Source organism: Chiloscyllium punctatum, chromosome 13 (assembly GCF_047496795.1).
Source record: "Chiloscyllium punctatum isolate Juve2018m chromosome 13, sChiPun1.3, whole genome shotgun sequence".
NCBI classification, from domain to species: domain Eukaryota; kingdom Metazoa; phylum Chordata; class Chondrichthyes; order Orectolobiformes; family Hemiscylliidae; genus Chiloscyllium; species Chiloscyllium punctatum.
The window spans coordinates 93,514,635-93,531,872 of NC_092751.1; the positions used below are offsets into that span (position 1 = coordinate 93,514,635).

The window sequence follows — 17,238 nt, forward strand, 5'->3', positions numbered from 1 at the left end:
CTCAGGTTCTCAAGGGCAATTCAGGCATAAAATGCTGACCTCACCTGCGAAGTCCACAGAAATTAAAATATCTTGATTGGTGAACAGGTTACTCTTATCAAGTCACAATGGTAATAAACACATGATAGCATATGTTCACCTCTCACAGAATTAAGTATTTTATCTTTAAAAATATTGCAACTCCATACTGTTAACAGAATTGAGTTGGGTGTTTCGGAATTACAGCACAAATACTGAGTAGAAAATAGAAATCTGAAATTCAGTCTAATTTCACGAAAAATGTCTAAAAATAAGGTTAAATGGCTGGATAGCTTGCTTTTTCTTCTCATGTCCCTATAAACTTGACAGCAGATTGTTTTGCAGCTTTTTTAGCCAGGAAAAGTGCTTGGCATAACAACGGAGGAAACTTAAGCAAAAAAAACTTATTCTAAAAAAAAAGTTACTTCACTCAAAACTATATAATATTCTGGATGTAGGTTTGCTCGCTGAACTGGTAGGTTCATTTTCAGACATTTCATCACCATGCTAGGTAACATCTTCGAATGAAGCACTACTGGTGTTTCCTGCTTTCTATTTATACGTTTGGGTTTCCTTGGGTTGATGATGTCATCTCCCATGATGACACCATTTCCTATGGTGATATCATATCTGGTTCTTTTTCTCAGGGGGTGGGAGATAGTAATGAACTTGAAAGACCCTATACAGACAACAAGCAAAACTAATATCATTTACAAAATACCATGATTCATTCCTGAAGAAGGGCTTATGCCCGAAACGTCGATTCTCCTTCTCCTTTGATGCTGCCGGCCTGCTGCGCTTTTCCAGCAACACATTTTTAAGCTCTGATCTCCAGCATCTGCAGTCCTCACTTTCTCCTAAAATACCATGCAAGAACTGTAACAAACACTACATTGGACAAACAGTCAGAAAACTAGCCACCAGGATACATGAACATCAACTAGTCACAAAATGACATGATGTTCTCTCACTAGTTTCCTTATATACAGATAAGGAAGGACACCACTTCGACTGGGACAACACATCCATCCTAATACAAGCCAAACAGAGACACGCACGAGAATTACGAGAAGCAGGACATTCCAACCGGAACTCTATCAACAAACACATTGACTTGGATCCCATTTACCACCCCCTGAGAAAAAGAACAGGAAATGACACCTCCACAAGAAATGACACCACAAGAAATGACATCACCATCCCAAGGAAACCCAAACATAAATAGAAAGCAGGAAACACCAGCAGTGCTTCCTCCGGAAGTCCACTGAAGAGGTTACCTAGTATGGTGACAAAATGCCTGAAAATGAACCTTCCAGCTCAGCGAGCAAAGCGACATCCAGAACCTCAATTACAAAGCTACAAATCTTCTCAAAACTCACCATGTAACATTCCATTTCATCCATGTGCATCAACGTCGACCAATACATATTTAATAAGTGTTCAGCAGAAGTACTGGCTAACACTGTACATTCAAATTTTCTGTTCTATGTCTTTATTAAAAATATGCTCCAGCAAGTTATTTGCAATTGATTTTTAAGTTTTGAATTTGATCAGTGAGGTTCCTGACATACCCATTACTTTTTCATTAATTCAAGGAAGGTCTTTGATGTGCACTTAACAATTGTTGCAATCAACAGTTGTTAAACAAAAGCCAACTACAGCTTCAGTTCTTATTCATCAACTTCTGAACAATTTCAAAGTGACTATCAATCATGGCTTTGTTTTTTTATATACTTTAATACCTAATACTTTTAGATGTTGCATACATGAGTTTTGGAACCATCTTCCTGAAAAGGGGTGACAGCAGAATTATTGAATATTTTAAAAGATAGAATTATATGGATCCTTTATTAAGCAAAGGGATAAAAGTTTATCCAGGAATGGCCAGAATGTGGATTTGAGGTTAATATCAGACGAGCCACAATCTTATTGAATGGTATAGCAAGCTCAAGAGACTGAATGCCCATTCCTGTCTCGAGTTCATATTCCTATCACGTACCACTGAATATCCTGCATGTAACTTCATTCAGTTGATGATTTAATTTATAGCAGTGAATATGGTCTAATGGAAGCAAGGTCACGTTAAGAACACAAGAAAGAACACAAGAGACAGCCAGGAATGAGATGAGGAGAAAACTTCTTTGCTCAGACTTGTTAAGTTTTGGTATACATAGCCTGGGTGAGTGGCGGAGATGGATTCCATAGAAGGTTTCAAAAGAAACCTGGATATATATTTGCAAGTGATAAATTTAGAGAGCTGTGGAGATAGGGCTGGAGAATGGGACTGGCTGGGTGGCTTTTTTGGGAGCCAGTACAGACTCCATAACGTAGCCTCCCTCTGGACTGTAAAATTGTTCATAGAGATGTACAGCTTGGAAACAAACCCTTCGGTCCAACTTGTCCATGCCGACCAGATGTCCCAACCCAATCTAGTCCCACTTGCCAGTACCCAACACATATCTCTCCAAACCTTCCCAATCATATACCCATCCAGATGCCTTTTAAATGTTGCAATTGTACTAGCCCTCACCACTTCCACTGGCAGCTCATTTCATACACGTATCACCCTCTGCATGAAAAAGTTGCCCCTTAGGTCTCTTTTATATCTTTCTACTCTCACCCTAAACCTATGCTCTCTAGTTTTGGACTCCCCCACCCCAGGGAAAAGACTTTGTCTATTTATCCTATCCATGATCCTCATAATTTTATAAACCTCTGTAAGGTCACCCCTCAGCCTCCGACGTTCCAGGTTAAACAGCCCTAGCCTATTCAACCTCTCCCTATAGCTCAAATCCTCCAACCCTGGCAAGTTCATTGGAATCTTTTCTGAACCCTTTCAAGTTTCACAACTTTTTTCCGATAGGAAAGAGACTGGAATTGCAAGCAATATTCCAACAGTGGCCTAACCAATGTCCTATACAGCTGTAACATGACCTCCCAACTCCTGTACTCAATATTATGACCAATAAAGGAAAGCATACCAAACGCCAATTTCACTATCCTATCTACCTGCGACTCCTCTTCCAAGGAGCAATGAACCTGCACTCCAAGATCTCTTTGTTCAGCAACACTCCCTAGGACCTTATCATTAAGTGTATATGTCCTGCTAAGATTGCTTTCCCAAAATGCAGCAGCTCGTATTTATCTGAATTAAACTCCATCTGCCACTTCTCAACCCATTGACCCATCTGACCAAGATCCCGTAGTAATCTGAGGTAACCGTCTTCGCTGTCCACCACACCTCCAATTTTGGTGTCATTTGCAAACTTACTAACTATATCTCCTATGTTCACATCCAAATCATTTGCATAAATGATGAAAAGTAGTGGACTCAGCACCAATCCCATGATTCCATTACTGAACTTGAATCCAGAACATAATCTTGTGATCCGGGATCAAATATCAGCACGGTTGAAAGTAAATTTGAATTCAAGAAAAGTGAAATAAGTACAATTAGACTAAAGGCCACCGTTTAATGACTGTTGATTGTTGCATTAAAAAAAACTCAATCACCATTATCCTTTAAGGAGAGAAATCTGCCATTTTTACCTGATTGGGCAGACATGTGACTCCAGACCCACAACAATGTATTTGATTCTTAAATGTTCACTGCACAATAACATGCTGATCTAGACAGAGATGCACATATCTCAGGAACAAATGAGACAATTATATCCTCCTGCTTCCCTTAACATTAAACTGTCTTTTACACATCAAGGACCAATTACCTTTCTTTGTGTTGCAGCAAAATAAAATTGTATGCTTCCAGCATTCAATCCAATACCTTGCGAAATTGACTTTGTTTTCACCAAATGCATTTTCAATACAACAATAACTGCTTTTAGTCTGATTCTTAACCTTAGTATTTGGCTTATTTTTCTATTTTGAGCAAGAAAAACCTTAGTCAGTCAGTACACTTCTTCATGCAGAGACAGTAATTCATCTTCTGAAATTCTGACCGCCAGTAAAGCTGAGTTTTACCATACACACCATAAGTTTGAAATGAAAACCTAAAAAGTGTTTTTTCTGGCAAAGTTCAAGTTGGTACACTGTGCCATTTTACATTTCCAACTTTAAACTTTAATTATATCTAAAAGATGACATCAGTCCATTTTATATATTTACCACCATGTTTAAAAAAAAAAATTCTTGGATGTGATGAGAGTATTGCTGGGGCATTAGGCCCCTCCCTAATTGCCCTTGAAATGAGTAGCTTCCTGGGTCATTTCAAAGGGCAGTCAAATGTCAACCACGGTGCTGTGGGTCTGGAGTTAGACGTAGGTTCGATCAGATAAGGATAGCAGTTACCTTTCCCTAAAAGGACATTCATGAAACACCTGTGTTTTTATGATAATTGACGATCGATTGTCATTAGGCTTGTTTTTAAGCTGAGAGTTTATTGAATTAAAATATCATCTGCTATGGTGTTAGCCAGGTCCTTGGTTTATAGTCCAGTGACATTACTATTATGTTACTGCTTCCCCAGCAGAAACCAAGACACACTTACATTAAATCTTGCTTGAGGCTTTTTAATATTTCATATGGTAAGTGTTTTATTATTCTGCATGGATAAAATAAGTGAAAGAATATTTTCCATTTCAAAATCAGAATTTTAGATATCTCGTAAACAGACATACAAATAGCTTCCTTCTCCAATATCATCTTATTCAATTCTACTAAACTGAAAAATAAAGTGCAATGGTGTGGGAAGAAGGCTAACAATGGTGTCACTGATGTCTTGTAAAGATGTGAAATGCAAGGACATATAGATACTTGATGGCAATTACAAACATTATTTGCTTTCAAGTCTTACGTGACTCAGTGGTGCCGATTTGATGAATATACTTCAATTTATCTTAGCAATGTGACTGTCACAATCAAAAACTCCAGCTGTTAAGTTAGATTTAAGTCACTGCTGATTTTAGAATTCTTTCACTGTCATTGTGAGCAGTTCTTTTTTTCTAATTAATGTGGTGATTTAGTTGGACTATCTAGGCTGCTGTGTTGTACATTTATTCATTGTTATGAAAAGGCCAATGCATTCTGGAGCATGATATCAAACTTGTAACAATACAAGTTATGCAACATAATTTGAGTGCATTATCATCCATAGACTGAAAATGATCCTACTGAAATGCACTATGTGCTTTGACTCACCATCTAATTTCAGAAAACTGCAGCTCAAACGCAGTCGTCAGTTGGAGTTCAAAATTCTATTTATCAATACTGAGAAAAGTCAACTGGGCAGGTGGCTCATATCTTTAGAAATGAATTGGCATTCAGTTGTCCAGTCAATGGAACTCAAAACAAGTCATACTTTACCAGGATGTTGCCTGGAATGGAGAGTAGGTCGTACGAGGATAGGTTGAGAGTTCTCGGCCTTTTCTCGTTGGAACGGCGAAGGATGAGGGGTGACTTGATAGAGGTTTATAAGATGATCAGAGGAATAGATAGAGTAGACAGTCAGAAACTTTTTCCCCGGGTACAACAGAGTGTTACAAGGGGACATAAATTTAAGGTGAAGGGTGGAAGGTATAGGGGAGATGTCAGGGGTGGGTTCTTTACCCAGAGAGTGGTGGGGGCATGGAATGCGCTGCCCGTGGGAGTGGTAGAGTCAGAATCATTGGCGACCTTTAAGCGGCATTTGGATAGGTACATGGATGGGTGCTTAATCTAGGATAGAAGTTCGGCACAACATCGTGGGCCGAAGGGCCTGTTCTGTGCTGTATTGTTCTATGTTCTATGTTCTATGTTTAATCACACGACTGTCTCAAACAATTCTTAGAGTTTACATTGCTAACCAATAATTCTCTCATATTAAATTTGATACTCTGGATGAACCTACTCTTAAACTCAGATCTCCCTGGATGCAACAATCGATTTTGGATCCTAATGCATCTCTTCACAAGTACATTTTTCAGTGAAAAGATGACTCACGTTGCAGATTAATAGTCACTGTGGAAATATTTCTACAACATCAAGCCATGTCAAGAAACCCTTTCACAAACAGCATTTAAATGATTTGGACCATAACTAACTAATGAAACATGACATATTTCTTCTCTACACTTTTCATGTAGTATTGTCATTGTTCACTATAATAAGTTTTTCAAATGCTACCAAATGATTTTATCTCTAAGTTTCCTTTTTAAATACACAGTGAATCTTTAATAATACTAGCCATAAAATCATAGGTTAATATACATCATTCCAGAATGCAATTTCAGAACCCAAGCTGAGGAAAAAGTGGGAAAGACCAACAAAAAGCAAAATATGCTATTGTTATCTATTTCCTAATAAAGAACTGAATTGACAGATGTTGGGGAGTAAGCACTACTCTGGTCACCTGATTATCGAATAATTTTAGGGTTCACTGGCCTAAAGGATAAGAAATACTATGAAGGAAGTGGTGGCAACTCTGAATTGGTTCCAATACAGCCAGACATAAGATGGTGTAAATTAGTGAGTGAATTACAGTTGAGAATCATTTCAGAAGCATAAAAACGATCTGTAACATACTCTAAAGGTAGTTCGACAATTCTAGGAGGCAAGCCCTGCTCAAATGATGTACAGCTCAGTAGTACAGATAAAACATTTTAATTTTCCAAAAGCTGGGCACAGCAGAGGAGACGGAATGACAGGATTTTGTGTTTAGAGGGCAGCTGCATAGTATAACTGCTCAACAAGATGTTTTACTGACAGAAAATCTTCAGTTTCCTTTAAGGAGAAATTTATTTTTCGAGTAAAACAAAAACATGAGCTGTTGCACATTTGCTTTCCAACTCTACTAATAGAAAGTTAGTGAGTAAAATGAATTCCAGAACTGATCTTCTCAAGGTCTGATTACAACATGTTACAGCAATAGCTGTGAGTTCAAAGTACAAAGTTAACAAACAAAATTGTATAGATAACTAGTTGAAATTAAAATTGGTGCAAAAGCAGGAGTAGGTGGAAATGGTAAATGAATTAAACTATAAATAATTAATGTGATCAGCACTCTACAAGCAATCGATCATAAACAACTTAACTAAGAACATTTCTTCTTTACAATATAGCTATTCTTCCTAACCAAGTAATTCCTGAACAGTGCTACTTTTTCCAATATTATTTTCTTACAAATGATTTTTAAATGCCAAAATATATTATTATCATTTAGCTCCCCTTGCCACATCTCACAAAAGACTTTTATGAACAGATTTTCTTGTCATATACTTCAGGCAGTAAGTCTGTGCATCAGCATCTAATTGTCAGTGAAATCAGAGTTCCGCAAAACTGAAGCATCAGTTAATGTTAACAGTGACAGTTTATAATTACGTAGCAATTTTATCATGAAAGCATTCAGCATGAACATTTCTCAAAACGGTGTTAAACCAGATCCAGATTCTGTTACTGCCATTGTGCGTTTATTATCACATTCATGATCATTGAAGAGACAATATATTTGGTATATTAAGATCGAAATGATTAATAATTTTTCAAATTCCTTACAATTCCTGACATGGAAATGTGCCAGTAACTGACAGACCAACAATTCATAAAAGACTGACATATTTGAGATGTTTGCACTTTTCAGGTGATTATAATAAATAATTTAACACAATCTAGAAAAAACTGTAGAAATTCTAAGTATAGAATTAAAATAAAACAACGTAATGCTACCATTCTGCTAATTATATGGGAATATTTAATAATGACATCATGACAATTGCCAAGACTCCTGAATTATTTCTTCTGATTGCTTTAAAGTAAATGGGCAGTTTGAATGGCTTCTTATAACTTAGTGATGTTGAAACTGATGTGGTCGTCAATACAACTTTTAAGTTCATAGAATCAGAATCCCTACATTATGGAAGCAGGCTATTCGGCCCATCAACTCCACACCAACCCTCTGAAGAGCATCCCACCCAAACCCATGTCCAGAACCCCACATTTCCCATAGCTAAATCACTTCACCAGCACGTCCCTGGACACTATGGGCAATTTAGCACAATCAATTCACGAAATGTGATCGTGGGAGGAAAACCATGCAGACACAGATAATCTGCAAACTCCACACCAGATACTTGCCAGAGGGTGGATCTGAACCCTGGCTTATGATTACACAATATTCAACACCATTGACGACTCCTTAGCTACTGAAACAGTGTATGTCCAAAAGCAGCAAGACCTGGACAATATCCAAACTTGGGGTAAAATATAGCAAGTAACATTCTCACCACATAAACGCCGAGCAATGACCATATCCAAAATGTGAGAATCTAACCATTGCCCCATGACAGTCAAGGGTCTTATCATCACCAAAGACCTATCAACATCCTGGAGGTTACTACTGACCAGATACTGAACTGGACTAACCATCTAAGTACAATCACTGGGAACCCTGCAGTAACTCGCCTCCTGACTTCCTAAACCCTATCCACCATCTACAAAGCACAAGTCAAGAGTATGATGGATAACCCCTCACTTGCCTGAATGAATGCAGTTCCAAAAACTCTCAAAAATATTGCACCTTTCAAACTTACAACCACTTCCATTTAGAAGGACAAAGGAAGCAGATACATGACAACACATGATACATGTTCCTCTCCAACCCACACAACATCTTGACATGAAAATATACCACCATGACCAGTCACTGGTTTAAATACTAGAACTCCGCCCTGAATACTATTGTGACTTAAAATGGGCGACAACAGTTTGAAAAGGCAGTTCACCACCAACTTCTCAAAGGCAACTAGGGATTGGCAATAAATCCTGGCCCAGTCAGCCAGATCCCATGACTGAATTAAAAACAAACTGTTTTGAATACTTGTGATATAAATTTTAAACTCACTTGGACTATAATTCTTCGTATAACCCATTCTTCGAAAAAAAAATTTACTATTCCACTACCACTTTTGCAGTAATTTCCCCCAAAGTCACGACTTCAAGAAATCATTTGAAGTATCTAAAATTGTTAAGAGTCCAATGCCCATTTCTAGTTTTAGACTGGGTCCCTTCACCATTTGTTACCATTCAAATACAGTTTTTAGCTTACGCTAGGATTAAATGCGCAGGCCTAACATCTGTGGTACACAAGTTACTTGAGAAGATTCTGAGATAAGATATTCATGCATTTGGGAAGACAAGGTTTTATTTGGAGTAATTAGCATGGCTTTGTGAGATAGAGTTCATGCCTCATAAATTTGTTAGTGACCAGGCAGTATACATAGTCTATATGGATTTCAGTGAGGCCTTTGAGAAGGTTCCATATGGTAGGCTGCTCTGGAAGGTTTGATCGCACGGATCCAGGGGAGCTCAAATTGGATATACACCCGACTTGATGGTAGGGTTATAGTGGAAGGATGCTTATCAGACTGGAGGCCTGTGATGGTGGAGTATCTCAGGGGTCGGTGCTGAACCCATTACATCAAGGATTTAGATAAGAAACAGTAAATAACAATGTATAAGATATGATAAGTAAGTTTGCAGATGATACAAAAATAGGCACTATCGTGTAGTGAGGAAGGTTGCAGCAGGACCTTGATCAGCTGGGGAAATGGGCCGAGAAATGGCACATGGAGTTTAATATAGCTAAGTGTGAGGTCTTGCATTTTGGAAGGTCAAGGTAGGAGTTTCATAGAAAGTGGTAGGGTCATAAGGACTGTACTGGAACAGAAGGATCTTGGAGTTCATGTGTACAGTTCTCTGAATGTGGAGTCACAATTAGACAGGGCAGTAAAGGAGGCTTTTGGCATACTGGGCGATGAGTATAGACATTGTGAAGTTATGTTGTAGTTGTACAGGATTTCAAAGTCTGTGATAAGATTTGTAGCTCGGGTGCTCGTTGTTGTGTTCTGTTCGCCAAGCTGGGAATCAGAAACAAATTCCCAGCTCGGCAAACAGAACCACAACAGTTGTACAGGAAGTTGGTAGAGGCCACACTTCGAGAATTATGTTCAGTTTTGGTCACCTTATTATGTTATTAAACTGGAAAAAGAGTGCAGAAGAAATTTACAAGGATGCTGCAAGACTTAGTGGTCTAAGTTTTAGGAAGAGGTTGGACAAGCTAGGACTTCTTTCCTTAGAGCGTAGGTGGCCGAGGCAGGGGTGAGGTTCTTATAGAAGTGTATAAGATCATGAGAGTCATGGAGATGGTGAATGCACTCAGTCTTCTTCCCCAGGTAGGGGAATTGCGGACTAGAGGGCATCAGTTTAGGTTAGAGGGGAAGATTAAAAGGGAACTGAGGGGCAACTTTGTTTACACAGAGGGTGGTACATATACGTAATGAGCTGCCAGTGAATGTGGTTGAGGTGGGTATATTAACAACATTTAAAAGGCATTAGACAAATACATGGATAGCAAAAGCATAGAAGGATATGGTCAAGTGCAGGGAAATGGGTTTAGTGTGGATAGTATGGTATGGACCATTTCGGCCAAAGGGTCTATATCTGTGCTGTAGGACTTGATGATTCTCTAATTGATGGTTAGGGTTTCCCCACTACCTGACATGTATGCATATCTGGCAAAATTTGACAACTTCATGATGTAATCCTGGCCAATAAAAAGGTTTTAGTATTTGAGACAGTGTTTTCCTAATTCCCAAATGACCTAGTATTGGAATTGTGTGATCCACTGGTAAGATCTTAAGATAGTACTCTGATGGGACAATCACTTGACATACGATTGCTCATTCTTCATCAGCTAGTATTTAAGGTGACCTGCATTTTTTTCCCCACAGTTTCACAGACATATTCTAATATCACTCAAGTATTGATTCTGATTCAGTTTATGAGTAGGATGTTTGATTTTGCTCTTTCAATTCAGGAAAACCAAAAAAAAAGTGCAGATGCTGGAAATCAGAAACAAAAACAGAACTTGCTCGATAAAGTCAGCATCTGTGGAGAGGTTAAAGTTCCGAAGTTCTAAGGAAGGGTCACTGGATCCGAAATATTAACTCTATTTTCTCTCCACAAATGCTGCCAGATGAGGTGAGTTTTCCAGCAATTTCTTTTATTGTTTCTTTCAATTCAGGATCCACTTGCCTCATATCTATTAAAGATTGGTGAAACATGTCAACATTGTTCTCTTGTTCATCATCCTTTTTATCTAAGTGTTCAAAAATTGTATTCAATAACTGAATTTCCAAGTTATGTTTCTTTATCTTTTGTCCAATTTCATGCCTAATTCCGTGCACTTGAGATCTTATCATAACAGTTATTAGACAATCCAGGATATTCCTCTTGGGTTATTACATGAGTTGGAGGATCATCAAAACCTTTTTTGAGAAATCAAGGCTGGGGATGTGAAGATGTTGATGAATATATGACCATCTTCAGCAATGAGAGACTTGAGCTGATTTTAGCTGAGTTGGAAGTCAGCAGTCTTGGAATGTGATAGATTAGATTAGATTAGATTACTTTACAGTGTGGAAACAGGTCCTTCGGCCCAACAAGTCCACACCGACCCGCCGAAGCGCAACCCACCCATAACCCTACATTTGCCCCTTACCTAACACTACGGACAATTTAGCATGGCCAATTCACCTGACCTGCACATCTTTGGACTGTGAGAAGAAACCGGAGCAAACCCACGCAGACACGGGGAGAATGTGCAAACTCCACACAAGTCAGTCGCCTGAGGCGGGAATTGAACCCGGGTCTCTGGCGCTGTGAGGCAGCAGTGCTCACCACTGTACCGCCCACCAAAAGGATGGGGCAGACTTTAAAGTCAGAATTTACACAACATCAGGTTACACTCCAACTTCGGAGCAGTGCTGCAAAAGCTTGCGATTTCAAATAAGCCTGTTGGATGATAATGTGGTATTGTGTGAGTTCTGACTTTGTCCACCTCATCCAACACCTGCACTTCCTCATCACAGCTACCACATTTTTAAGGTGAGAGGTCAGATTTTAAAAAAGACACGAGGGACAAACTTTTTATGCAGGGTGGCTTGCGTGTAGAATGAACTTCCTGAGCAAGTGTGGACGTGGGCACAATTACAATGCTTAAAAGACACTTGAATAAGTACATGAATAGGGATATAGGCCAGAAGCAGGCAGGTGGAACTAGTTTAGTTTGGGATAATGTTCAGCAGAGATTGGTTGGACCAAATGGTCTCTTTCTATGCTGTATGACTCTATAATCACATTGAATGGTGGAGCAAGCTCAAAAGGATGAATAATTTACTCCTGTTTTCTATGTTTTTCTCGCTCAGGTTATTTTTACCTCTGCTGGTTGTTCCACTACCCTCAATGAGACAAATACCTTGGAACCAGTCAGGTCATTTCTCCAAACAAAACAATTCCTTCCATTGTTATTTAATTCACAAACAATGAGAATTTCTCAATTGACTATGTCATGCTTTAATCAACTCTGTATAATGGGACTGGCTTGTAACATCCATGTATACCTCCAATTAATATTTTCTCCTTCACTAAACCTTCTGGAAGACAAAAAGTATCAGAAGCTGTGACTGACTTTCTTCTGTCTCTCTCAATATTTTAATGGTTTACTTCCTTGATACTCAGTGGAAGCAAACATCGCCTCTTTTTAAATAAAATGTTTAGAACTTCCAACAGCTTGATTCACTTTTCCATAAGTTGAGGAAGAATTTGTTTTAGCATTCTGAATAATCTCTCCATTCTTAACACATTCTAAGGAATCCTACTCGCTTCATATTATTAGTTGTTTTAATACCACAGTTTTAATACACATTTCCTTTCTGATTCTGGAACTGCATAAGCTAAGCTCGTTTGCTGAGGTAACTAGTTCACAAACTCCTTCTAGAACAGAAATTAAACTCATTTGTACACTCAACCTCAATGTCTCCTCAACAAATTTTAAAAAGTTCATTCAATCCTAGATTCTTCACAAATAAAAACAAAGTTAAGACATTTTTTTTTTCTATCCACCATGGTAAACATCTTTTCATTTAACACTACAGGGGTCCACAGTCACCCAATTTATGAAAAATGCTGGATTTAGGCACAGCTGATTAAAGACTCTGACACTGTTTTTAAAAACCATCCACAGAAGTAAGCATCACTCACCTACCTCTGGGTTTGAAATCCAAATTCCAAAAATGATACTTACATATAAAGTATAAACATTTCATCTCAGCATGAAAAAATATTGAATTCAAGTAGATAATTTATAAAATAAGAGGGTTATGTAGATAAACAACCATCCAAGAGTAATATCTTGGAACATTTTTGTTCAATAAATATTGTGCAAATTGCTTTGTTCTGAGCACAAAACAGTTCAACTCAGTATTAAATGAGTAAAAATGGAAAATGACTTTCAAAAATAGGCTTTTATTATTCTAACAAGTGTTGATTTTACAACTAACCCGCACTATTAAAAAAAAATTAGTGATATATTTTAAAAAACAAACCGTCTCATTTCCAAACAGGATATCAACGTAGGGAATAATTTTCATCAGGTCTTCCTTAAAAAACTGAGAAATGAATGGAGCTGACAGATTTAGACCCAAGATCTTATTGTTTTCAGAGACGTGATTTGCCACTTTCAGAATAGATTCTGTTGACACTGTAATAAAGAATCCCTAGAAGAGACAAAACATACATAACATTACTGAGCTGTAGGGGAAGAAAAAATAAGAGAATATCTGTGCAAAACATAACTATAATACACCCATAATTAATGTCCAAATAACAAAGAGCATCAAAAGCTTACTTTTAAAATGATTTACCTGAATTTTTCTATAACAATGTTATGGACCAGACTAGACCCCTCTCAAAATATTTTAAGAAGGTAACTTAGACGCTAACTTTTATATTTGCGTTTAAAAACAAGTGCTGTGTTCCAGATGCAAAGTCAAATTACTCGACGTTAAGCGAAACACAATTTATTCAAACACTATGGTTTAAATACAAAAGAACTTAGAATAACAACTCTATTGGAACACCTAACATAATAATACAGCAAAATTAATAATTAACTGTTCCAATACAATAACATACCATAAATCCATCCTTTGGCAAATAGACAAATTCTGAAAATGGAATCCAGCAGCCTAGGGTAAAAAAACCTTCAGCTTTTGGCTGTAATTCTACATCTTCAAGCCCACAACAGCGGCTGCTGAAAGCTAACTAAAAATCCTTGATCTGTGAGAGCTTAACCACACCCACTCAGGCTGTTTCTTTTATTCCAACTTTTTAAAAAAAGCCCAAGGCTCTAAGTTATTTATCTTCTCAGACTGCTCGACACTAGTTGCCCAATCTCAAAGAAACCAGGACAAAACACACACCCTAAAACTACATCATCACAACAATAACAGCAAGACCATCAGCTGTTATTACAGGATAAATCTGACAATTTTCTAATTGTTAATGGGATAATGACATTGCTAGCTGGGCTGCATTATCTTTTCCATCTTCAATTGCCCTGGAGAAGATAGTAATGAGCTGCCTACTATTATAGACCAGACCAAACCCCTTGCAAATATATCAAAGAGATAGCCTAGACCCTCACTTTTATCTTGTATAAAGGCAAATGCAAGATGCTGTGCTCTAGATGAAATGGAATTGGTCATACTACTTTGCTTTAAACAAAATGCACTTTATTCTTACTCCAACATAAAATACAAATGCAAGAAAGAAGACTTGGTATCACTTAACTCACCTGGAAGACTTAACAAACTAAGAGATTATTTAACTACCAAACAGCAACTGTTCCAATATAGTGCCACTCTTAAAAGATATCCTTGACAAAGGCAAAGACAGTAAAATAGATTTCACATACGATTCTGGCAGCAGAAAGAGAACCCAAGCTCTTAGCTGTAACAGAGAGAAAGATGTAGCAGCTTACACAACCAGTTTCAAAATCCCAGCAACTTATGGTATTAGTTATAGAGTCATATCACATGGAAACAAGACCCTTCAGAGCAACTGCTGAAAGCTCAACTAAATTCCTAGTTCAATGGGAGTCTGATTCCACCCATTCATGCTGCATTAAATTGTCCTAACTTTTAAAAAAAAACTCAAGGCCTCACAAACTATCTACTTTACTGGCTTTTCATAGACAGCTTGGTACCTGTGGCTCAAAACCTTGCTTCAAAAAAAAATTTCTTAAAGCCATAATATCATCACACTTCTTGAAACATTGCAATCTTGGGATATGGGGACATGCACAGTGCTGTTAAGAAGGAATTCCAGAATATATCAGTTTAATCCAGCTTCAGAAGCCTTTGAAGTAGGGGCTATCAAGATGACCTCCTTCAGTGCTGCCTTGTGTGCACTGGGGTGCTACTTTATTGCATTTGAGCATAACTAGAGTTTGGTGAAAGAGGGGGTTAGGTGAGAGAAGAGATTATCTATCTCTCCTTTTCCCTCAATCAATGAATACTTCTGCTCTTTAATATCAAAGTAAGGTCTTTGGGAATTTGGGGCATGAGGGGAAAGAGAATCCAGTTGGGGAGGAGACTTGGGCTTGAAACAGTGACAAAAATGACATCACAGGAAAAGCCATAAGCTGACTGGTGGGAAAGAAACACTAATTTGAATAACTTTTCCAGGTCACTTTCAGATTAAAGGTAAATTGGAGAAGTATGTTACAGATTACAATAAAGACTAATAGGTAAATTTAAAATGACAAATTCAAAAACTATTAAATAATTTAGAGAAGCAGGGTCAAGCAATATGTTGTGATTACATGATGTGAATCATAGTGACCACATCTGCAGCAAGTGTTGGTTGGTTGAGGAACTCCAGATCAGAGTTTATTTGGTCGAGGAACTCCAGCGCAGAGTTTATGAGCTCGAGTCTGAGCATTGAACACTGTGAAACATTAAGGAGGGGTACAGTTTCCTGGATTCTGTGTTTCAAGAAGCAGTCATACTCTGTTGGTTAAGTACTTTAAATTTGGCCAGTGGTCAGAGATGGGTGGGTATGACCACAAGTAAGGTAGATAGAGGTATCTTGAACTTTGCATTGGAGGAGCTTCGACTCTTCACCTTGTCCAACAGATACGAAATACTTGCTCCCTGGGTAGATGAGGAAAAGGACTATAGGGAGGATGGAAAAACTGGCCACTGCTCTATGTACTCGAGGCTATTCTAGTGGAGGGAGCAAGAAATGGTAGTGGGAGAGCATTCCAAAACTTAGGGGTACAGATCCCTTGTAAACACAATTGAAAGCCACACACTTGTTGGCTGGTACGAAGGCAAGGGTTTGAAAGGAAATTGAAGTGAAAGAATCTGGTTATTGGAGTTCATGCTGGGATCAACAACAAAACTAAGTGACTCTGTTTGGGGAATATCAAGAATTAAGAACAAAATTAAAGAACAGATCCTCAAAAGGGTTGTAATCTCTGAATTATTTCCTGAGCCACATATAAATTGGCTAAGAATTAAGGGGCTCCATTTAGTGGGGCACGGGAATCAATATTGGGATATGAAGGAACTACACCAATGGGACAGGCTCGACCTGAACCAATGTCCTAGTGGAAAGAATAACAAGGGTAATCAATTTAAACTAGTAAATGGGGTGGAAGGCAGAGATAGATGGGTGGGGAGGGGGAAAGAGGGCTACGGAGAGGGAGAGATTTAGGAAGTGGGGTGGGGTTGGAGAGGGAGCTCAAGGGAAGTCAATGCTGTTTCAAAACCAGGAGTAATGCAACAAACAGTAAAGAAACAGCCACCCAGGAACCTACTTCACGGCAGGTAACAGTTGAATTATAATAAGTGTACTGATTAAACTGTAAAAGAGAATAATAAACAGGTGAATAAAGCACCATTACTGAGGCACAGGTTACAGAATATGGCCCAAATTAGGATTCTTCACACAAGTACAGAGGATTAGGAATAAATTAAATGAAATGCAGGTGAGAAATTCAAATTGGAGATTATGGTATAGTAGCAAATACTGAGACATGGCTGCAGGATGGTCAGGACTAGAAACTAAATACATCAGGTTATAAAGCTCACAGAATGGAAAGGGGAAACGGCAGAGGAGGTACAGAACAAAGATTCGGACCGGAAACATCAACTTTCCTGCATGACCTGCTGTGCTTTTTCCAGCTCCACACTTTATCGATCTTGAGTTACCAGCATCTGCAGTCCCCACTATCTCCAAGAGGAGGCACAGTAGCCTTACTGATTAGAAACAAAATTCCTTCAGTAGTGAGGCAGGATATAATGAGGGGCAAATATTCAGTGGAGTCCACAGTGAGGGAACTGAGAAATGGTAAAGGATCCAAAACTCTAATGAATGTTGTGA

General features: G+C 38.3%; 1 protein-coding gene across 5 annotated transcripts in view; it reads right to left on the reverse strand.

Annotated features, from left to right (window-relative positions):
• The window catches only part of adka (adenosine kinase a), a 283,424-nt gene that overhangs the window by 51,971 nt on the left and 214,215 nt on the right, over positions 1 to 17,238 (reverse strand). For 3 of the 5 annotated variants that reach the window (XM_072583272.1, XM_072583273.1, XM_072583274.1), the window contains exon 7: positions 13,395 to 13,565. The exons of the other annotated variants lie outside the window; for them this stretch is intronic. In XM_072583272.1, the coding sequence (XP_072439373.1) occupies positions 13,395 to 13,565 (171 nt within the window). The remainder of the gene's footprint in view (positions 1 to 13,394; positions 13,566 to 17,238) is intronic. 5 annotated transcript variants of the gene reach the window in all.